The sequence below is a fragment of the Haliaeetus albicilla genome, chromosome 10 (assembly GCF_947461875.1).
Source record: "Haliaeetus albicilla chromosome 10, bHalAlb1.1, whole genome shotgun sequence".
Lineage (NCBI taxonomy): Eukaryota > Metazoa > Chordata > Aves > Accipitriformes > Accipitridae > Haliaeetus > Haliaeetus albicilla.
The window spans coordinates 23,707,519-23,730,043 of NC_091492.1; the positions used below are offsets into that span (position 1 = coordinate 23,707,519).

Genomic DNA, 22,525 nt, shown 5'->3' on the forward strand with positions numbered 1-22,525 from the left:
ATAAAAGGCAACGCTTTGGTGTTCTGTTTCCAACAATGCACTTTGCTTACGGAGTGTTTCTCCCAGACTTTGGGATTTGCTGTTTTCTTCTAGGGGCCTCCGTTTCTCTCTGTGCTGGTTTTACAAGACCAGAGTGCCCGGATGGTGTTTCCTCCACTTTCCTGCTTCCTTTAGCCCCCAGTCTTGCTCCCAAGTTCCCAAGCTTCACTTGCCCCAGCAGGTGATGTCCATCCATCCCAGTCCCAGTGCCGCTCAGAGCAGCCTGTGCACATCAGCAGGTATGCACGCCTGTTGGAAATCCTGCTTGAGTATTAATGCTAGTGCCTCCATTGAAACGAGTGATAAATGCTGACAGCCTAGCCCTGTGTCTGTGGACCTGCATTTTTGGGTAGCACTACTGCGAAGTGTGAGTACCAGAAAGCAGCTCCTGTCACTCCCAAGTCCCTGACTCGGATCTTCCAAGACATGGCCAGGCCCTTTCCTGTACCTCTGTGGCCAAGGGAAAGGCAAACATATTTGATGGAGGTGGAAGGGAAGGATGCTTTGGTCACACAACAGCAGTGGGCATGTCCCACCCTCTGCCAAGCCATTTCCCAGCCCTCTGATGCCACCCAGGCTGGAGCTGGCTGCAAACGTGTGCTTGGAACAATCTGTTTCTGCCCCACGCCGATGCAGCACTAACAGGGACACGCTGGTGCCAGAGGCTGCTGCCTTGTTAGGTCAGAAACCACCGGGAGGTCTGGAAATCTGTGCTTTCCAGAGAAGCTTCCTGCACATCAGCTGGTGTGGCAGGTTGTCCCAGTGCTCTGTCACACTTGCTGACATGGTGGCATTTCTTCAGATAGCATTTCAGGCCAGAACTGCTCCATCTCCATGTGGAAATGGGCCGGATCCTGCACTCACTGACACCAGAGATACCCGTCATGAGGCAGGCTGGTAGGAAGAAGGGACAGGAAAGCTCTCAAACACAGCAGCACCATCAGTGCAATACCTCCAACTTCTACTTGGATGCTCTAAGCCAGGCAGGGACACCAGCACTGTGCAAGGGTCTCCCCCCAGGGGAGAGGGGCAGCAGCTCCAGCTGCCTGGCTTGTTTGAGCAGGAAGGTGCTGATCTCTTCCCGCATGGAGATCTTGATTTTTGGATTAGTGGAAAGAGGGATCTTTGCCCTCTTGGAGAAGCACCAGCCCCCAAGGCCAGGTATACCATGTAACCACTGAGGGACTGCAGTGCGCACTGCTGGGAGGTGCTGGGCAGATGCTGCCTGGGGTCAGCGAAGGCTGTGTCAGATCCAGCCCCTGCCAATGTCTGTGGGGGTACCCAGCTCAGTGCATGCAGTACCAAAACCCAAGCATCGAATGGATTTACTCAAGCAAATAAAGGTGCCTGAGGAGTGAACCTCTGGAAAAAACTTTCCCAAAGGCAAGAAACCAAAGCAGCTTCCCATGAGTGTGAGAAACAGATGATGTGATGTGGCTGCACACACGCTCCCTCCCTGCCCTACACCAGCTGCCACTGCTCAAGCCAAAATGGTGCCTCTGCCCTTTGCTGATACTGGTTGGTGAAACCCTCTGCAATGAGGATTCACAAAACTCCTTGTACACGAGCATACAGGTGGGCAGAGCCCTGTCCCTGCTGCGTCTGTTGCCTGGCTGCCAAGGGACCATTTATTTGTCCAGGAAATCTCTGTGGCACTGGGACCTGAGCCAAATCCAGTTCAACTGGAGAAGCAGCCCTTATCTGAGCACGAGCAAGAAGCGGCAGTGTACAATGTACAGCCCGAAATTTTCATGCTGTTTACTTATTCCTTTTAAATTGTTACTGCTTTCAGCTCTGGCCTAACCACCAGTAGAAAGCTTTATCTGCTGGAGTATGTTCATCTTCATGCTCTGAGATAACTGTGCCAGCAACAACCCTTGTCGCTTACTGCATGACTGCGGAGAAATGTGCTTTTTTTTTTTCTTTTTTGTGAGCTGGGATAAGATGCAGTACCTTGGCAATATAAGGGGGGGCTGATGTACAGCTTTGCTGGTGTGAAAATGCTTTTGAGTATAGACAGGGCCTTGCACAGCTGAGGCTTAACAGGAACAGCTTGGGCTGGAAATTACATTTCTAAACTGAAATATATTACATTTCTTCCTACTGTAATAACACCCCTAGCATCTATTTTCAATGTACGGACACTAAACAGCATAAAAATTACCATTCTGCATCAGCTTTATGGTCCTGCAGTTTAACTCCAGGCCCTGTATAGCTCTTGTTGCTAATGAATGCCCCATCCAAATCCCGCTGACAACCACAGTGTCATCTGCTAGTTGTGCTTGTCTCTCTCTCTTGGGCTACAAACGCGCCGACTGTCCCAAACATGCAGTCCCTTGCAGCACCGGGGTTAGCAGCACTTTCTCCTTAGTTTACAATTCCTTGCACAAACAAGTGGAGCGCACAAAAAGCAAGGCGTTATTTAGAAATGACCAGCTATATTTAGTCAGTGGGTTAGAGTACACTTTATATGGCATGATTAAATAACTTGTTCCCTTAATCAGATGGTAAGAGACAACTGGGACACATATCCAGCTGCCATTCCTGAACAGCCTGCTCATTCACACGCTCTCCACTTACCATTTTAATGTCATGTTTTGCTGCAAGTAATGTACATGGAAATATGTTGTGGTTTCAAATTGTCCCTATTTCTCAATGAATTTTAATGAAAAATAATACCCGTTGCCTCTCCTCCCTTTCCAGGCATGTGCGGGCTAAAGGAGAGGGCAGAAACAGAGAAGCCTAATGAGACGTTAACGCATATTAATAGTCGAGGCTGGCATTCGGGAAGAGGCCTCTGGAAGATGTATTTCAGTGAGACTCGCACACTGATGTTATCCACCTGGAAGATGACTAGGAAGATGTCAGCATGTTACACCACCCCTGTTCCCAGTTCCCGGGGTGTAGAGGGATTGGATTGGGAGGAGCACGTAAAAGAAAAGGCCCATCCTAAGAGAATAATCTGGTCCAAGAAGTGAGCAGAGGTTGCCTGCTCCAGAAATAACTGTTCACTAAAGCACTTCCTGCCCTTCAGAGTTCCCAGCAATTTGATGCCTTCAGAGGAATGACATCTTCAGGAAGCTCCTGAAACATTGCTCCTCTGAAGTTTCACATTGCTGGGTGCAGTTACTAGAGCAAAATGTAGCAGCTCTCTCCAGTATCGCCAAGTCTGTGCTTGCCTTGGAAGACACAGTCCAGGTTCATGGCCTGGGAAATCCTAACCTGGACTGTTGGCCTCTCAGCTTAAGCCATCGCTAGAGAGCAGATGCCTAGGGCTGGCTGCATGGCCCAGTGGGCCAGCTGAAAGGGCAGTGCTTGGACCAGTAAAACCAGAACCGGATTCAGTCAGTACCTTTGAGAGCCAAAAGCCTTCACTGCATGGCAAAAAAGACTGCAATGACTTCTGCAAGGAGCGTGAGATCCTGGGATTTGTCTGGATGACTCCAGCCATCTCTCCCAGCCTGGATTTTCCAACAGGAGCAGGACTGGATGAAAGGCAGCTGTAATGAGGAAACCAAAAAGGGAACTGGGCAGGAGATCCATAGCCATCACATGCAAGGGGAGGGAAGGTGCAAAAGTGGCTTTGGGTGCTGAGGGAACCTGGATGAAGGCTTTGGACCTCATGCTGGCTGAACTCCCAGCAGTGCAGAAGGAGGAGGAGGAGGAAGCTGGGCTGCTGCTGAGCAAGGGATCAGAAGAGAACAGGGGTGTAAACATCAGTGGGTGCAGAAGGAGACAGTGTCAGTGTGTGCTGGAGCTCTTTGGCAGAGAAAGTCAAGGAAGGAGGAGACACTGCCTTGGTGGGACCACCATGCCATGGATGTTATGGTGGAGCAAGGAACGAGAATGACCAAAACCTTTCTGACTCTGGACAAACTGGAGACAAAAAACAGGTAGGTAAACAAGAATTTACTTCTGACAAGCAACAGTTAAAAAGTCATTGAGAGCATCCTTTAGAGAGAAGCTGTTGACTTGGAGAGGACGTGGGGCTGCAGCAGGCAGCAGGTGGGAATGGGGGGCACGACCCAACAGTGTCAGGAGAGGGATGGATGAAGTAGCAATAGCACTTGGATGTGCCACCATGCTGCAGGGACCTCAGTTCAGTGTGTGCTTGCAGTGCTGCTTCTGTCCAGCACATGTGGACCTCAGGTGGGACTCCGCCATGGGCTCTTCCCTGCAGGGACAGGCTCTCGCCACTGGCCAGATCTACACCAGCCAAAAAGGAGTCTTGCTGAATTTAGGCACCAGAGATCAGCACAGTCCTGGCTACAACAGGGCTATCATTACACTGTGCCTTGGCAATGGACCAAGCCCTGCCTTGCAACACCAGTTGCTTGAACTTACCTGATATACATGTCCACATCTGGCCCCACATCAGCACATCTCCAGCTGTGTGATGCATGAGGACAGTGTTGGCAAATTTCCACCTGTACAACTCACAGGCTTTGTGCAAGGACTTACTCTTGCATTTCCACTTCGGCCACTGCCCAGGGCTGTGTGAGAGCAGCACCGTGTGGTTCTGTGCCAGCAGGAGCCTGGGGCTCACCTTACCCGAGCTCCCCTCCCTGGGAACCAGCAACAGGTCTATCTTTCCCAGTCAAGAACCTTGTCTCAGATGTACCCTTAGCCTGGGCAGCTTCAGTATAGGGGAAAACTGTGTAGGGAAAAACACATGGACAGTGAAAGAATGGGACAGCGGAAGAGAAATGACCATATACAGTTTGTATAGAGTCCAGCTGGAGGTTTTTAGACCAGAGTTTCAAGTGGTCTGTTAACATCTAAGACCAGTGCACAGCTTGGACAGCCACCAGCATTGCAGCCAGGCTCTCCTGAGAGCTGCCGGTGAAGCACCACATCTGTAGGGGAACTCCTGCGATGCAGAGGCCCACAGGCAAGAGCTCCAAGCTCAGGGCTTTGCAGTGACGGCGCTGGGGAGGAGGAGGAGAGTCTCAGCCCAAGAGAAAGAGATGGGAGCTCCTGGGGTGCAGAGACAGAGCCATGCCCAAGCCCCATGGGCTGGGAAGAGCAGGTACCAGCATTAGCACTCAGGCCACCACCCAGGCAGGCATCTCCAGAAGAGTATGGGGGCCTAAGGAGGGACACCTCCAAAGGTGACAAGTCGCTCCTTTGCCTCTGCCCACAGTGATTTCGTACAACTAGTTCCTCCTGCTCTCCTCACCCAGCTTGTCCTAGCAGGGCACAGCTCACACTGCCAGCATACTCCAGTGTGGCTGGTCCTGCCCCATAGCTCCCCTCCCACTGAATACTCTTCTTCATATACTTCTTTTAAAACTTTTATTCAACAATATAGAATCCTTTTAATTATAATATAGAACTGTCCATCATGTTAGTATACCCCTGCCATACCTGTGCTCTGGCAGAGACAGGCGCAAGCTGGCTAACCGTAGTCTGTCAGAGGTTGGGGGCAAAGAGCCAGAACGGGGGAAGGAACAACTAACCAACAACTGTTTTGCACACCCTTCACATTTCCACGCTTTCTGGGTCAGGAAGAGCTCAACAAGGAACCAAAGGCAGAAGAACCTTTAACACTCGGAGGGAAGGGCTGTGGTCATAAAGAGGCGAGTGCCATCCAGCCAGGAGTGCTGCCCCACTCTCAGCCCTGCCCGCGCTGCGCAGTCTGCCCGCCGTCACTCTACACGCGCTGATAAGACATTTGATTTGGTTCTCATTCTGCTTATGGAAAATTGGGAGCAACAGCATCGGACCTGAGGAGACATGGGAGGAGGGAAGTGAGCATCATGGGGCACCGCCAGCTCGATACACAGCTCCTCCAGCCCCAGGTGACGAGGAGATGGCTGGGCATGCTGCCCCACGTCCTGCCACCCCACTCCCAGCCAGGCCTGGCTGCACCCTCCACGCGCCTCTGGCTGTGGGGACAGGGGGTGATCCTCAGCCTGCTTTGGAAGGGGTGGCAGGGTGAGAGGGGAAGGCAGGGCTGAGCGAGGCAAGGGAGAGACACAGTCCAGCAAAGCAGCACTTTTCCAGGCAGCCAGACAGAAGTTTGGACTTTTTTCTCCTGTGTTAAGTCTCCCTCCACTGCCGCAAACATCTCATCTAGTCCTGCTAAAGGCTCCCGTCATGCCACAGCACACTTTCAACACACACGGACAAGCTGGGGAAGTTGCTTACCACATCCCTCTCCTACTGCATCCCTCAATGGCTGCCGTGGTTCTGGTTTTGAGCCTTTCCTCTTGCAAGGCGCTCAGCGAAACCTGCGCTCTACCTCTGCTAGAAAGCTGGGCCCAGGCCACCTGAAAGGCCAGGACATGCACCAGGACCCTCCCAACTTTCTCCAGGAGAAAGCATATGAAGATGCGTGTTCCCCAGACTCTTCCTTCCTAAGGACAAGACACTGTCTTCTCCAGCTCCTGGCTGTCCCTACAGGCAGGACGACGCTTTGCTAAGGTCCAGAGGAGAGCAGGGCTTCCTGCTCTGAGCACGGGAAGGGCTGATGGGTGCAGAGAGGAACTGGCCCAAGCTGCAGCCAAGCATCCACACTACCCCGGAATCAGGAGACTCCACACCCTCCTTGCTCCCAGGCTACACTTCCTCAGCTGCCGTGTTTCCCTCCGGGATCAATCTGTCACAGCTCATCCTACCCTAGAGCTGGGGTAGGGATGTGGGGAGATACAGGGCAGGTTGTTCCAGCCTCTCTGGTTACCGCAATCAGGGAAAGCCATTTACCCATTTCACTCGCTGGGAAAAGCGTCTCTCTTCCTCTGCTTGAGGGTACCAGGAAAGAATTTCTGACTCAGGTTTACAGAACTAATACTTCCCAAAGCACCACCTTGAAACCCTGCCATCAGGTTTGGACACTGTCAAGCACACATATACAACAATCAATGTTTTTCACCTATCAGAATTCCCACATTGAACTTGTTCTTCTGCCCCATGCCTCTTCTGCCTTGGTTCTCCAGAAGCTGGGAATGCCAATACACAAGAGCTGGAAAACGGCCAAGTTTCCCCCATAGCAACTTGGACAGGCCATGAGAAACATTCACTCCTGCCTCTTCTCAATGGAGCAATTCAATACATGTTTTAAATCAGTTCAGAAATTGATATTAAAACCCCAAACCAACCCCGCTGGTATTAGCACAGCTTAAGAGCATAAGAGACCTCCCCCCCCACTTCTCGGGCCAGGCAGCCTGTAGGTCAGGCAGATGAAAGGACAAGGGCTGGAAACACTCGCCAAAGCCTTCAGCAGCATCTACAGGAGAGTTAATGTTAGCGAGGGCCCTGTGGCACGGTAGCCACACCACAGACAACAGCTCCTCAGCCCAGACACTGGTAACTGAGCTCATGCACCAGTTGCATCCCAGGGTGGGAGAAAAGAAGAGCTACTCCCTGCTCAGCACATCTTTAGAAAAAGCCATCCACCCAGGCTGAGAGGAGACAAGCATGGGGGTACACACATGGAGAATCCCCAACTTCCAGCCATGCATGGGTGACTTTGTGTCTGACCAGCCACATAACAGAGACCAGTATGACGGGCACCAGCTGTTTGAGTCCACTGTACCACAGCAGCCAACTCCCACACTGTACCCAAAACCTTGCACCTCCACTGCAGCCCCATGGAAGCAGAGACAATCTGCCACAGTGAAACTCTCAGGGCTGACAGCATAAAGATCTGCAACCAAAGACTATGAGATCCCAAAATACTCAGACAAGAGGGGCCAGAAGAGCCAACCTGACATCCTCAAGGAGACAATGCCTTCAGCTCTCACTCTTTCTGGCTATCCCATAGATTTGAGACGGCAGACATTCAGACGTATAGATATTTATTGGTTTCAGTGAATTATACAAATGGATTGACCTGCTATCGATGCCAATAGAACTTTATTGGAATATGGAATGTAAACAGATGTTTCAAATAGAAACATTGCAACCTTATAAAAAATTAACTATTTCGACAATGCCGCAGAAGGAAATTCTGTGTTTAGGTGCTGGTGGGAAAACACTATCTCCAGCTTCTAGGTTTGAGTGTCACCAGAACCACTTGATGAAGTTACACACAGAACAAGTAGAGGAGGCAACTGTGAATTGTGGGGCTATAAAGCCATCGAGGGATCTGATGAAAGAACCCGCAAGACGAACCCCCCACCCCCCACAACAGGATCGGCACCCCAGAATTCAACAACTGGCTGACTTTGTTAAAACACTGCGTGGGATCCCAAGTCCTGGATCAGTAGCTGCACAGCCCCCTCCCCGACAGTCCACACTGCTGTTTGCTGATCCTTCCCCCTCCCTGTGCTCTCCTCCCTGGCCTCCTCTCCACTCCTCCATCCTGCAGTGCTGGATTGAACCGCTCCAGAGCTGTGCTCTGGCACAAGTCTGCGTCTGGCACGAATTCTCATGGGAGCCACGTCATGAGGTACGTGGTTGCACACCTATCACAAGAAGTCTTGCAACACTGACTTTCCTGAGCTTGGTGGGAAAGTCTGGATAGTCCCTCCCCTGTCCTGCCATAAGAGCAGCCCTCACATTCACAAGTTTCCAAAGCAGGTCTATTGAGTTTCTTCTCAGAGCGAGCCTTTGTCAAACACAGCTGGAGGGGGGAATTTCACTTCTCCCCAGCAACTCGGATCAGTACCTTCGTTTTGATGCTCCAAACCAATCCTGAGATGCTGCTGGGTTTGCGGGCTGCTTTTTGTTGAACCTCCCCCCTCCCCCCAACCGCCCCGGCATTTGCAATTGAAACTGGAATTCAAGGGCCAAATTCAAGCCCAGAGTGAGCAGTAGGACTTGGACCTCAAAACAGAGTTGCAGCTGCTGACCCCCAGCCTGAATTTGGTTCGTCCAGAGTCTACAAGTCAGAAAGGCATGTTTAAAAAGAGGCATGCTAAGGGCTGATGGTGGAACAACCAATTTGTCCCCACTGGTGTGGCGGGGAAGGCTGGACTGAGAAGGAAGAGAAGGATCCATAGAGATGTGAACCAGAATCAGTTGTGTTGAGCCCTGGGGATATCACTACATGTTTAGCTCTTGCAAGACCATTTGCCCAGGGCTTTGGTACCACAGGGTTAGAGTTACATTAACCACAACCACCAGAGAGGAACTGAGGTGTATGACTCCCCCCAAGGTTAGATTTCTGCCGAGTATAAAGGGGAGGGGAAGGAGGGGGGGTCCTTGGTTCTTTTCCCTTCACTGTGTGACCGAAGGTTTTGCTTTTATTTGTAAACATCTTGAATTACCCGTCGTTTTCCAGTCTTCATCGTGCTGTTGTCAGGCCACTGGAGAGCACAGCATTTTCTGAGCTGGGCTGGGACTGCTCCTTCACCACTGGATCTGCAGGAGACACAGATCAGGCAGGAAGGTGGAAACAGCATTTAATGAAGTGGAAGCTCCACCCTGGCAAACCCTTCTAGAGAAACTGCCCTCAAAACCCAGAGAGCTGCTAAAGCTTTTGCAGAATGGGGAGCCGAAATTTGCCCCTGTAACCCAAGACTCCTCTCCATCCCAGCTGGCCCCAGCTTCTCCACAGACTCACAGAAATAGGGGTGCTCCATCGCCTCCTTGGCGGTCAGCCTCTGTTGATGGTCATATCGCAGGAGCTTGTCCAGGAGGTCTAGGACTTCAGGACTGACCAGGTGTCTGTTCTCACTGTGGATGAAGTTCTCCCAGCGCTTCCGGGAATGCCTGCAAAGGGACCAGCTGTCACTGCCCAGCTCTCACCAGCAGAGCAGTACCCAGAGGTCCTGGAGGAATCACTATCCACTTCTGAGAAGAGATGGCTGTGACAGACACTGCCTACAGCTCTTCGTTGCACAAGCTACTGCTCAGCAAGCACTTACTGAAGGAGGAAAACCCTCTTCTTTAGGTACACGATTGTGTGAATGTCCTATGCCTGGGAAAGGCACGATATTGCACATTCCCTTCTGTCTACAGGGACTAGACAACAGCATGCAGCAGGCAGGGTGACACCCTTGGGACCAGAAGTGCTCTGGCTTGCCAGCCAGCCTCACAAAAGCTGTCCTCACTATCCCATCCACCTCTCTTCCTTTTCAGAAATCTCAGCTGGGAGATTTTGAGCCCCTCAGCCCACACTCAACTCCAGTGTCTACATCTGCACTTCTAGGATGTCAACAAGCAGAAGGAAGGAACAGGGCATGGTTCGTGGATCATGGGAGAGGCAAAAGGAAAGAGCCTGCACTTCAGTGACCTCCTGAGATGACATGAGCAGCCAGACAGGAGGCCTGCAAGCAGCATTACAACCCAGAAGATCAAAGCAGGCCTTTGCTTAGAGTCCTTCAAGGGGATGGACATCAGTTTATCTCCCTCTCTGTGTTACAAGAAAAAAGGCAGCTTTTCACTTCTCCACTTACTGGCCCAGGATATCATTGAAGTGCGGGTCCAGTTCTATGTGGTACTTCTTGAGATACCCATACAGCTCGTCTGTGCCCAGGACCTTTGCGATGCGAACCAGCTGGAACAAAAGGCATGTTGAGAGACAGCAGAAGAGCAGGCCAACACTTCTGCACAGGCAGAGCTGCCCAAATCTAAGAGGTCTCCTTCTGGAAACATCCCAGGTGGAAGGAATATCTCCCTTGAAACTTGTTTTTGCAACATGTGCAGAAAACAAGTCTCCTACACAAGGCAGTGAAGCATAATCCCAGATGGCTTAACTAAGCATGTAGCAAGTTGGACCACCCTCCCAGCCTGGTGGTCCAATCCCCAGAACCTCCCCATTATACACACAGAGATGAGGTGGTGACAAACATCTCATGAAATAAGCCAGGTAGCAAAGTCTTTACTTGGTCATAATTGTCCTGGCCATGGAAGAAGGGCTCCTTTCGGAAGATCATGCTTGCCAGCATACAGCCTAAACTCCACATGTCTAAGCTGTAGTCATACATCTGAGGGGAAAAAGGAGAAGCTGTCAAAAAAGGCATGCTCACCACGACCGGGTTCCCCAACCGCACAGGCAATCTCAGCCTTTTCACATCACAGCCAGCCTCTTTCCAACCCAGGCAATGTCCTGGCAGGCAAAACCAGACAACCCAAAGGTGGCCAAAGTGCAACCACAAGTGGTATCACTGGTTAGCAAGGAGGCGGCAGACTCTTACTTGGTAGTCCACAAGGAGCTCCGGTCCTTTGAAGTACCTAGAGGCCACACGGACATTGTATTCCTGAGCTGGATGGTAGAATTCGGCCAGACCCCAGTCTATGAGCCGCAGCTGAACATGCGATAAAGAGACACAGAGTCAGAAGCCTCAGTATGAGCCGGTTAAGTGAAGCCACGTTGGCCAAACCTCTCAATCCTGTGATGCAAGCATGGAGCCTGGCATGCAGGAAGGCACTCTGAGGACAGCAGATGCTCTCAGCAGTGCTCTGGTCAGGCTCTTCCCTTCCCCCTATCACCAGCTGGTGGGGCAAAGCCCAGCTTAGAGAGCTCCTCTGCCTCCTCAGTCCAAGCACACTCTTACTGCTGGGCAACTGGCTCCTTACCAGCACAACCAGCCACAACAGACAAGTCATTGCATACTAGGGAACAGGCAAAAGCCAGCTGTCTTATCCTGCTGTTTAGAGGGACTGGGCCAAAGGCAGTGTTGATTTTAACTGGGGGCTGAGAGCAGGAAATTAGGTAGGAGAGAGACCCATCACATCCTGCAAGGCAGACCATCTCTTCCGCAGCTGCAGGGATGGATGACCTGCCATGTTACTGAAGGACAGCGGGTCTAGTAAGAGATTTCCCCCTGCCTTGCCCGTACAGCCACTGCTGATTGACAGGAAGGGACCTGTGGACCAGCAACTAATTCACTGCTGCAAATCCCAGGTCCCTGGGGAGACAGGTACACACAGCACCTGATGAGGTACAAGTATCACGATGGGGTGGAGAAGCTCCCTGTGCTGTCCATTTCCATGGTAGCAAGCTGGTACAAACGTTTCCTGTGATCTAACTAGCATGCCCCAGAAGTGAGGAAGGCACTGTGGGACAAGCAGACCATACTACAGGAGGAGCTTATGTTCCCTAGCAAAAAAATACCCACCTATATTTTGGACAAGGCCACCCTTCCTCTGCCCAGGGCCTTTGCACCCTACTGCCACACCTCCCCAGGTGGAGGTTAATGGCCCAGACCTGCTCCTCTCAGCTAAGAAACCCAGCATGGTTGGCTGGTGGGAAGAGCAACCTCCAAGCCATGGACTCTCACTGCAGTGCTCCGCAGTGGGACTTTGGCCATCTCCTGATGTGGGCACAAGTGGAGGGGAGCCGGTAAAGAAAAGTTAAAGGGGTAAGTACAGCTGCCCACTATATGGGTACAGAGGTGGCGGAGTTTCAAGTTTCCCTGGAAAACCCCTGCTTCTAAGCCCTGGTGCCACAGTACCTTTTTCTGTTGGTGGTCTATCATGACGTTGTGGGGTTTGACGTCCCTGTGCATGATCCCCATGCTGTGACAGTAATCCAGGGCCTGGCAGACACATGCACATACATTAGACATGTCTGTAACCACAGGCACAGCATTAACAATATAACAGACAGTTCTCAGCCAGGAGCAAGAGTGCCCCACTCATGAGGAGGTGCTGCAACCCTGGCACAAGAAACTGGCATTTTCAGCTCTTATGCTGCATGTGATGAAGTGACAAGCTGGCAAGAAGACTGTATTGATCTCGTGTTCTACTGCAGCCACAGGTCCTGGAACCATGTTCCCTGCACAGTCTTTGAAGAACATGATGCAGAGAGGCGTCCCACCTGGTGGCAAGCCCAGTGCTCCAACCTGGGTAGCCCTGTGCTTCCTAGGTCACAGTCTCTTCCCCAGGAGGGGATGATTCTTACATGCACAGTTTTCATGGCCTTCCAGTGCAGCTTTCCCCCTGTGTCCCAGAACACACTTAAGCTAGAAAGTCACCTCTGCCCTGCTCATTTAAGCCAAACCTGCACTTACAAAAGGCAAGTCATAGCACACAAGGGAGGACGATGCTGCTTAAAGCTTGAAGGCAGGAGCACACATAAGCTCTCCAGCTCCGTGACCTTGCACCACTCGCCCCCCCACGCAGCTGTTCCCTTGAGCAAGAGGGTGAGAATGTTGTTTTCTCATCTCCAAGGGGGAGGGAGATCCATCCATCAACATCTATCAGATGCTCCGAGATCTCCAGCAGCACGGAAGGAGGGTACAGCCTGCAGTCATTCAATGTCCAAAACATCAGTGCCAGGGAAGTAACACTGCCCTTGGGACCCTGCCGCAGCAGGAAGCATAGGAGGCAACAGCTTCCATCACAGCAAGACCTCAGGGAACATCCCTGCAATGACACATGGCCTCACAACCAACAGGAGCCACAGCAAGTGATGGTCCTGGGATCTCCAGTACAGGAGATCTGTAACAGGTTGGACAAACTGCTTCCAGGGATGACGCTGTTCTAGTGTCTTGCTTGTCCCAAGGCTGGATCATCTAAACCTCTTCACTCCTCCCACCCTAATCCTGGGCTGCCTCAGGCTCCCTCCACCTTTCAGTAGGAAGGTCCTTCCCTTGCAGACAGGTGCAGCAAGCTTGGGGGTGCAGAGAAGAAAGCCTCCCTCAAGCCCACTAGATCTATTTCAGGAAGTCTCTTGCAGTCACCAAGTCCTGGAGCACAAAGGACTTTCCCTAGCCTGTCCCACTCATTTCCAGAGGCAGGGGACCTGCAAAGTGCCAGCCCAGAAGTCCCGAGAGCCTGCTAGGACCTGACACAGCCAAGCTGCTGCTCCAGCAGTTCAGCATAGAACAGCCCTGGCATCAGCCAAAACCTGTAAGCTTTCCCTAATGCGCTGCTGCCTCCCGTGTCCTGCAGCCAGAGACCCCAGAGAGGGAGCGCAGCAGATCTCACAGATCTGCCATATGGCTCCATGAGCATTTCCATGGGGAGGTGCAAGCTAGGCTAGTTAAGAGGAGGTATTTAGGGCACTCCTTGCCTGTTGTCAGAGGGGCAGGGAAAGCTTTGGCTGGGAGGTCTCAAAGGAAAATACCAGTGTTATATCAACATATAACAACCAGCATAAGCAGAAGCTTCATTCCCCAAGACCACATCCATGGGGTTCTGTGAGCACAGGGCACCAAGCTGGCCAGCTTGTTCTTGAAGTGTCCTACATCCCCTACCCAGAGACAGGGGTCTAAGACCAAGTGGGCAGAAGTCACCTTCTGGGGCTGCATTTGAATACTGCAGCAGAAGAAAGCCTGGAGTTGGCAATCCCTCTCTTCCACTCTCCCTAGCGTGCTAAAGAGTCCCCAGTTCCCCAGCCCTGCAAATGCCTCTCAGTGTTTGTACTGGGTCTGGCTGGGAGGGAGTTGATTTTCCTCATAGCAGCCCAATGGTGCTAGAGACAGAGAGAGACCAAGCACAGCCCTACCTGGCTGCTAACAATCACAAATGCTTCATGAAAAGAACAGACCCCGGAGAATCAGAGACTCGTTGGAGGTGACCAAAGGTCCCCAGTTTGGCTGTAATACCTTACAGCAACAAGCCAGGTAACCAGATCTGTTCCCAAACCTTCCTGGGTTATGAGACATGGATTCTGCATTGAACACGAGAGAAGTAACCGCTTAGTAGCGCTGCCCCATGAGCCCCACTACTGCCTCTCTCATTCCTGGTCTCCCCATCTCGACTGCCATATGCAATACCACTCACCTTCAGCAGCTCATACATATAAAACCGAATATCAAAGTCTGTCAGGATCTGGTACAGTTGCTGAAACAGATTTGGGGAGGGAGGGGGGAAAAAAAAAAAAAAAAAAAGAGAAACAAAAATAAATACTCCAGATTTGGATTAGTCTTGTTTCCTGCACCCCACCTGCCTCCAATCACTGATCTTATTCCAGATCCCCTGCGAATGCTGCTGCTCCTGAGGGCTGTCCTGGTCTCAGACCTGCCAGGGCTACATGCTAGGAAATCTAGAAAGGACACAAGAGCTTCTGTGAAATGCTACTGGGATCATTCAGACCTGTCATGACTTCTTTCCAGCAGGAGACAGGCAGCAAGCCCTTCAGAGCATGCTGGACTTGGCAGATGATCTTGACTCTCTGTTCACATGCAAAGTCATCACGGTGACTTCACAACAGCATTCAGAGCAGGCAGTGTGGGAATACCTGGGCAAGGTTTCCAAGTGCTCAAGGTGGGGCAGGGAGAGGAAAACATTAACCTAAAGGAGCACGGGGTTGGAGAAGCACAAAGGGTAGACACAGCCTCAGAGCCACAGAGGCTCCCCTCTATCCCAGGATAAAGGCTAATGGAAACCAACAGCACAGAAATGTTTGTGGGGCCAAGGAGAGCACAGCTTGGAGTCTCAGTGAAGTGCTTGTTGCCAGCACATGTCTGACACCCTCTCTCCTCTGCATCCTTCTGCAGCTACTCATGCAGAAGTGACAAAGATCCAGGGTGCACTTTAACCTGCACCATGCCACCCACACCATCACTGGAGAACTCATCATCCTGCTGCTCCCACACCAGGACACAACTGGCCCCAAATTTGCCTTCTGCTCTATATCTGTCATTGGCAGCGGTGCCATCCCTACCCCATTGGGCTGTGCTCTTGTCCCGGGAAAGCTAGGCAAGACGCCAGGACAGGGCAAGGAAGGACATTCACAGGGCAGCAGTAGGACCAGACCCCTCTGCCCTTTCTAACAAACAAGGATCATCTCACAGCTCAGTCAAATCACTTATTGCATCAGCACTAGAGCCAGCTGCCCATCACAGGCACCACTTGGCAGCTTCAGGAAAAATCACAGAGTGAGGGATTGAAATTCACATTCCAAGAAAGCAGCTCTGGCCCCAGATCCCCTCCAGGCCCATGCTGAGATCCTCAGGATCCTACCTTACTTAAGGCCAGTTCCAAACAGCCCCACCACCCCTAATACTGCTCTGGGAAATCATTTGACAACATACAAGTGTCGCTTACAGACGCAGAGCTTTAACGGCCTCTGGGAGACAAGCTGCATTGTATTCTCATAAGCTGGGATGATCCTAACGCTTCGGAGCAACCCACTGAAGCAGACAAGTGAGCAGGGAGCAAAAAAAGACATAGCTACAAGCTACAGCAGGGATAGATTTCCTGACTTGGTTGTGCATGGCTCTGATGCATGACCCAGGGCCAGCAGAAGACAGCTGAGCCCTTCTGGGAGTTTGTTTAAATGGTTTGCTTAGGTAACAAACACTATGTGGGGACAGAGATGCTTAAAACATGTCTTTCTGGGAATCACTACCCTGTTCAACTTCACCTGGCAACATCAACGCACCTGGGGAAGGAGGAGGGCAGGAGAGGCAGTGGCAGAACAAAGCCAGACCCCATTTTCCCGATTTCCTGGCTCCTCTGCCTCTCGCTGCCTGTAAGCAGTAAGGGGATGGAAGGGAGGTCACCAGTGCTGTTCTTCTCAAGCCCATGATGGTGTCGCTGCTACGACACATAGCCTTCAGCAGAGGCAACTGTTGGGCAGCCAGCTTTCAACAGAATTCCCTAGAAGAGCTGTCTGTGAAACCCAGCACCACTGACCCTCTCGCTGTGCCAAGGCCAACAGTGTGGCTAGCAGCACCCAGGCTCTGCTTGCTGCGGGGAACAGTCCCTGCAGGGACTCAGCCCCACTTGCAGGCAGCCAGTGAACACAGAAGGCTTTGAAGGACAGAGCAGAGGTTTCCACTGAAAGTGGGTCCTGCACAGCAGCTGCCCCAAGAAGGCTTTGATAGCGGGCTCCAAATCCCCTTTGGCCAGCCTAGCAGGGGAAAGCAGACACCTCCTTTACAGATATGTCCCATGCTCTGCTGTTACAGCTGGCTCTTTGGAGTAAAACTATTGGAAACATCACTGTGGGGATCACTCAGACCCCGCTCAAACATCTGCTCAGCTACTTGTCAGCACTCAGGATCGCACAAGGCCTTAGAGGCTGGGCTGGTCTCCTTTCTCCATACAGAGCACAAGGAAAGGCCAAACTCACCCCGAGGCAGCCTCTACCCCTCTCCAGCTTTCAGTGATATTTTGGCACACATCACATAACCAATCGTAAACTAATCATGTTAGTGCCTGAGGAGGCAGAGACATGCTTCCCCTCTCCTTGGGGCTGACAGGAGTTAAATGCTTATTCTTCTCCCTTGAGTGAGCAACACAGCTGGCTACGTGCAGGAAGCAGCATCTGCAAAGCAACAGGGTGGCTGCAAGGAACTGTCAGAGGAGAGAGATGCTGCTTTGGGGTGCAGAGCAGGCAGCAGCAAAAGAAAAGGCAACAGTTCCCAAAGCATCCTGGCCTCAGCAGACATGCAAGGGAGGAGAATCTTTCATATTTCTGCATCGCCTTTGCAGGGCAACAACTATTTTTTAAACTAACCTTGGATGTACAAGCATAAAACCCATGCACACACTTCCCTTACAGCAACTTGGCCTGAAAATTCACCGAGGTGCGGGCGAAGTGGAAGATTTGACTCAAAAGCCTACTGTCCCCACAACTGAACAGGCTGAACATCCTGAAGCAATCTTTCATTGGTCGCCATCCTTGCCCATCTCCTCTTCTTCAGCTGCCAACCTGCTAGTGTGTTTTAAGAATGAAAGAGCAAACCCAACCCAGCACTGCTCCTGGAGACCTGGCTTTGACCCCTTCTTTCCTGAGGGATTTGCCTCTTTGGGGCAATGAAAGGCACAGTACCAGGTACACTCATGGACTACACAAAATATGTGACAGTTGACAGTGGTTGAAGGACAGGCGTCTCATTTCTAGTTTGAAACCAATTAGCAAAAGACATTTAATTTCACTGATGATTACTCAATTGACTGCATGGCTCTGCAGTGCAGCTATCATTTAAGGCAAATGACTGTGGGTAGCTTGAGTGCTCACAGATGACAAGTAATACAGCAGGTCTGAAGAGAAACACTAGCCCCGTACACAAGCAGCCATCCTCACACAGCAGAATATGCATTTAGTCTAGTTCCAACCCATCATCCCTGTGAGTACACAGCCGTCACTTTCAGAAGGGACCCAGCCAGGTAATTTAAGAAAATGTAATCAGCTCTAGGGAGGTATCACTCAAGTCTCCTGTTTATACGGTCATTTAAAAATAGCCAAACTGTGTGGAATACAAGCTTGCGCTTCTGATCCGGAATCATCCACAGCCATGGCTTAGGCCCCACAGAACTGCAGCTTTTGCCTGTGCACAGAGCGCTGAGGAAACTCAGCAGCCATTTTAATGGGTGCATGGACATGAATAGTGTCCTGCCATTTGAATGGGCAAAGGGGTGAAAGTATTAACATTAAGCAAAAAATAATAATGTTGAAGGAAAGAAACAGCCAGACAGGAGGCAACTGAGGAGACACCTAAGCTTGTGAGCAACTACTGCCAACAGGACAGAGAAAAACACAATCCTGTAAAGCAGTCAGCAACCACCTGCTACCCTGGGAACCCCCTCACACACCCTGAAGGCAATTTGCCAGTGAGATGCATGGTACTCATCAGTACTGCTGAATCCAGAAGTCAATGTAGAGATGGGCAGATCAGCAGCAGCCACCTCAAAACAAAGAGAAGAGGTCCCTGTCACCAGGATTAGCTCATGTGGCACTTAACTCCAGCAGAATTTGGCTGTCCGGGGAGATCAGGACTGTGGAGCAGATGGGACAATGACTGGGTGCTCTCTGGCTGCTTCAGGTATAGAGGCATAGTGCAAGCCAGGACCTCCAACACAAGTGGTCTTATCTACTCCGCGTGCTTTCTGCTTGGCAAGGGCCAAGGGAAGAGACAGGGAGCAAGGGAAGAGACAGCTTGGGAGCCTCTGTATAGAAGAGGATATCCACAGGTACCTGTGAGTAGCAGCAGCTCTGTAATCTGCCAGCTAGCTGCAGCCCCAAGAACTTACCCAAACAGGCAGCAGAGCTCATGGGAGTATAGCTCAAATAACCCATGCACCCCATACATAGCTAGTGAAATTCAGGTTATAAATAAGCTCTGAACACAACAGCCATACTGCATGCCCTGGGGGGACACACTTGCATTCCCCAGACAAGTTATTCCTGCCTTGTACCCATCAGCATCAAAAGCATCAATACTTTCTGTCTTGGACTTGTACAGCTGTGAATCTGGACTTCCTTGAGGAGCCAGGCTTTCTCCTAGGAGTCTAGAAATATCTGCTGCAAACTGACATAGTTGTTTTCTAATGCAACAGCCAGAGCTGAGCACTGTTACTTCTGCTGTGGCCAGACCAATGTTGCCTTACCAGCTGCAATGGCGCCTGCGACAGCTCTCAGCATGGCTGAGACAGCTGACCTACCACGTACTCCAGGCTCTGCATTTCTCAGTTAAGAGTCTCTATCAGCCACCAGCCTCAAGTTACCACTTAATGCTCCACTTCATGAACTTATTTCAGTTACTGGATGACATCTTTGATGATAATTTTTTCCTCTAAGGACACGACAGAGTGGTATAATCACATTTTGACTAGGAGACACACAAAGCGATCCTCAGCAAGGTGTGCTGCTACCCTAGCAATCTTTTTTATCTCAAGCCATATATTAAAAATAAAAATAAATAAATAAATAAATAAAATCTCTAAATAGAAAGTTAAGAACTTCCAGGATCAGCCTTATGAAGAGTCCCTGGATCATCAGAAGCAGCACAGAGGCATGTTCCCAACATACATGTAGCACTGGAACAGCCCAGCTGATGTCAATGAATCCCAGACAAACCAAGCCTACTTTAATTATCCCTGAAAGGTCACAACATAGCACTCCTCTCATGGCTGTTTACTTGATGGAGGCAACACTTGCCTCCCCACCCAGAGCTGTCAGGGCAGACATTGCTGCAAGTTACTATTATACTAGCCTCTGCAGTAAGTCTCTACATGAGATTAAATAGAGCTAGACTACCACTGTCAGCATGGCTGCAGCTCTGGCTATGCACAGGGTCCCACCTAGCAGGATTCAGCTCGCCAGACCAATCCCAGAGGGACAGAAACAACGCATGCTGCCTCGCAGCGTGCAGGACTGCAGGTGAGATGGTCCATGGGCCAGCTGACAAACTGCCTCCTTTCCACCATCACCAACCCAGAGTCCTTCTCTGGGTGTTTGGTGTATCTGCTGAAGCTGCATCCTACAAAGTGTATACCTACATAAGGCTCCAGCACAGACAAGAAGAAAAAAAAGCACTGTCCCATCATATGGAACAAAAGAGATCTCTGAACAGTGCAGGAGGGGATGACTGCTGGCTTTCTAATGGCAACTGCTCAATTAATTCTCCACCACTGACTTAATGACTTAGGGTAAAGATTCACATGGGGGAAGCAAAGATACCATTAAAATAGGCGTGGTTGCTAATTATATATCCCTTTTGTGTATCAGCTCACTGCTGCCAGCCAGAAGCATTTCAGTAGCACAGGCAGTCGTAGCTGCACTCAGACAGAAGGACCCCCATTTTGGGAAGGAGTAATGCCACTTGGAGCAACCCAGAAATCAGAAGAGCCAGGGAATATGCTGCAGCCTCAGGCAAGCAGAAAAGCTCTTAAGATGTATTCAAGACTGCGCAGTCCCCCGCTGCCAGGCCCACCGGCAGTGGGAGACGTGCTCTCCAGCCTCTGCCACCCCACAGTCCCCAGGTCTGAAGGATTCCAGCACAAATTGGTGTCACCTGCTCCATCAACTTCACTGCTGTTAATAGAGCATCACAGCACAGGGATTAACTTGGGCTGAATATATAGCACTGCAGTAATTACTAAATTGAGAGGGGAATAAGAATATCTAACCTGTTGAACTTACTCCTCAAAGTTGGGAGGAGATTCAGCACACACGCTTTTTCTTCCTTCTTGTCTAGAGCCCATTTACAGATTTGTGATTTACATGGGGAAAGGAAGGTGAAGCTGACATAGGTTAAAACTCCAAACTCCCCCCATAGCTCTCGAGGAGTATCTGACAACCCAAGATCACAGCACTCTTAACAGAAATGGGAAGCCTCCCCCCTCTACACTCAGGCAGACTCACCTTAAAATCTGTGTTATTGATGTATTCAAACACCAGAGCAGGGGTCTTTGACTGCAAGAGAGAGAGAGTCACAGTTTAAAACACGCTCTTGACCTTTCTTTGCTCCAAGAGACCCAAGAAAGCTTTTGCTTCCTGCCCAAGCCTCACTGCAGAGAGCAGGGCAAGAGCAGGACAGCAAGAGAAACAGAGCCCTGCTCCTGCAGCAGGCAGAGGCAAGCTCCACTTATACCCCATGCAGCAAGCACCAACACAGCATTTTGGCCAACGCTGCTCCTCCCCATGCGATGGAGCAGAGGGCAAGGCAAAAGGTGTCACCAGGGGCTAAGGCCTCACAGCCCATCGCAGGAGGAAGATCAGCCAGAACTGCCAACACTACAGCAGCATCATTTCTTCTCCGTGGCTGCCAGCAGGCTGGGAGTCACAGACCTCAGCCAGGTGCTAGTCAGAGAAAACTTCCCGGGAACTGTGGCAATGCAAAGGATGTGACCTCTGGTCACTGGGCAGGACAGCAACCAGAAGGATGAAGAGTGCTTAATATCCATTTGCCCTGGCAGATACTTATGTTCCAGATGCCAGACAGAAGCTGAAAGGCTACAGGCTCTGCTTTCTTATAGAAAATTTGTAGGGCTACAAAACTTCTCCCCCATCAGCCACAGGAAGCTCACAGAAGGAGTTTAAAAGTGTCTGGGGAACATGGAGAGGAACATGAGCTCATCCAAACCAACCCACCTCAGGAGACTGTAATGAGCTGGACACCGCTTGCCCCTGGCTGGCACGAAGGCATGGGCACCTAACCCAAGCTGAGAGCAGGAGTCACGTGGTATTGCCTGCCCTGTGCCTGCAGTCAGCGGGGAGGCAAGCCCACCACACACACCACGCCACACAGGCACCTACCACTGGATCCTTGACAGTGTCAATCAGATTAATGATGTTGGTGCCACCACGTAGATTCTCCAGAATCTTAACCTCGCGTTTTATCTTCTTTTTCTTCACTGGCTTAAATAGACAAAAGAAATTAGAAGTGAGAGTCCTTTCAGAAATTAACACTGATTTCTGCCACCAATTTTGACTGGATCACATCACCTCTCTTCCTCTCTCTGCTCCCACCCTCACGAGGGAACATTTTTAGCTTCAAAGAGGAGACAGACACCTTGCTTGAACTAGGATTTCCCTCTCATCAGTGAAAGCTTTCCACTCATGAGGTGAAAGTCAAACCACTCGAGACAAACATAATTGTGACTCCAGTAACTGTAGTTAAAAGTGCCTTGGACTGCTATGTGGAAATCTCAGCACACTCATTCTCTGTTATGCATTTAGAGACACAGGACAAGCATGGTGGACCTCGCACCTCAGCTTTTGGTTACCACTACAAACCAGTTTTTCACTCCTTAATGCCAACCCATTTCCCAATGAGTCCTTTAATCCAATGAAACAATGACCTTAGAGTATCCAACACCAAGATTTCTAGTAAGCTCAGACACTGCTACGCCTAACTGTGCACGTCTTTCGCGACCACCCTAAGAGCATAGACCCAACTGCACAGCATGCCATCGC

At 50.8% G+C, this 22,525-nt stretch overlaps 1 protein-coding gene across 3 annotated transcripts in view; it reads right to left on the reverse strand.

Annotated features, from left to right (window-relative positions):
* Positions 1-5,320: 5,320 nt before the first annotated feature.
* The window catches only part of CSNK2A2 (casein kinase 2 alpha 2), a 28,269-nt gene continuing 11,064 nt past the window's right edge, over positions 5,321-22,525 (reverse strand). The window contains exons 3-12 of one of the 3 annotated variants that reach the window (XM_069794002.1): positions 21,866-21,967; positions 20,972-21,022; positions 14,659-14,718; positions 12,384-12,467; positions 11,124-11,234; positions 10,812-10,913; positions 10,383-10,483; positions 9,548-9,696; positions 9,252-9,345; positions 5,321-5,765 (exon numbers count right to left, since the gene is read on the reverse strand). In XM_069794002.1, the coding sequence (XP_069650103.1) occupies positions 9,269-9,345; positions 9,548-9,696; positions 10,383-10,483; positions 10,812-10,913; positions 11,124-11,234; positions 12,384-12,467; positions 14,659-14,718; positions 20,972-21,022; positions 21,866-21,967 (837 nt within the window). In that variant the 3' untranslated portion in view covers positions 5,321-5,765; positions 9,252-9,268. Of the gene's footprint in view, positions 5,766-7,821; positions 9,346-9,547; positions 9,697-10,382; positions 10,484-10,811; positions 10,914-11,123; positions 11,235-12,383; positions 12,468-14,658; positions 14,719-20,971; positions 21,023-21,865; positions 21,968-22,525 lie in introns of those variants that run through there. The other 2 variants (XM_069794001.1, XM_069794003.1) reach the window with 2 other exon arrangements.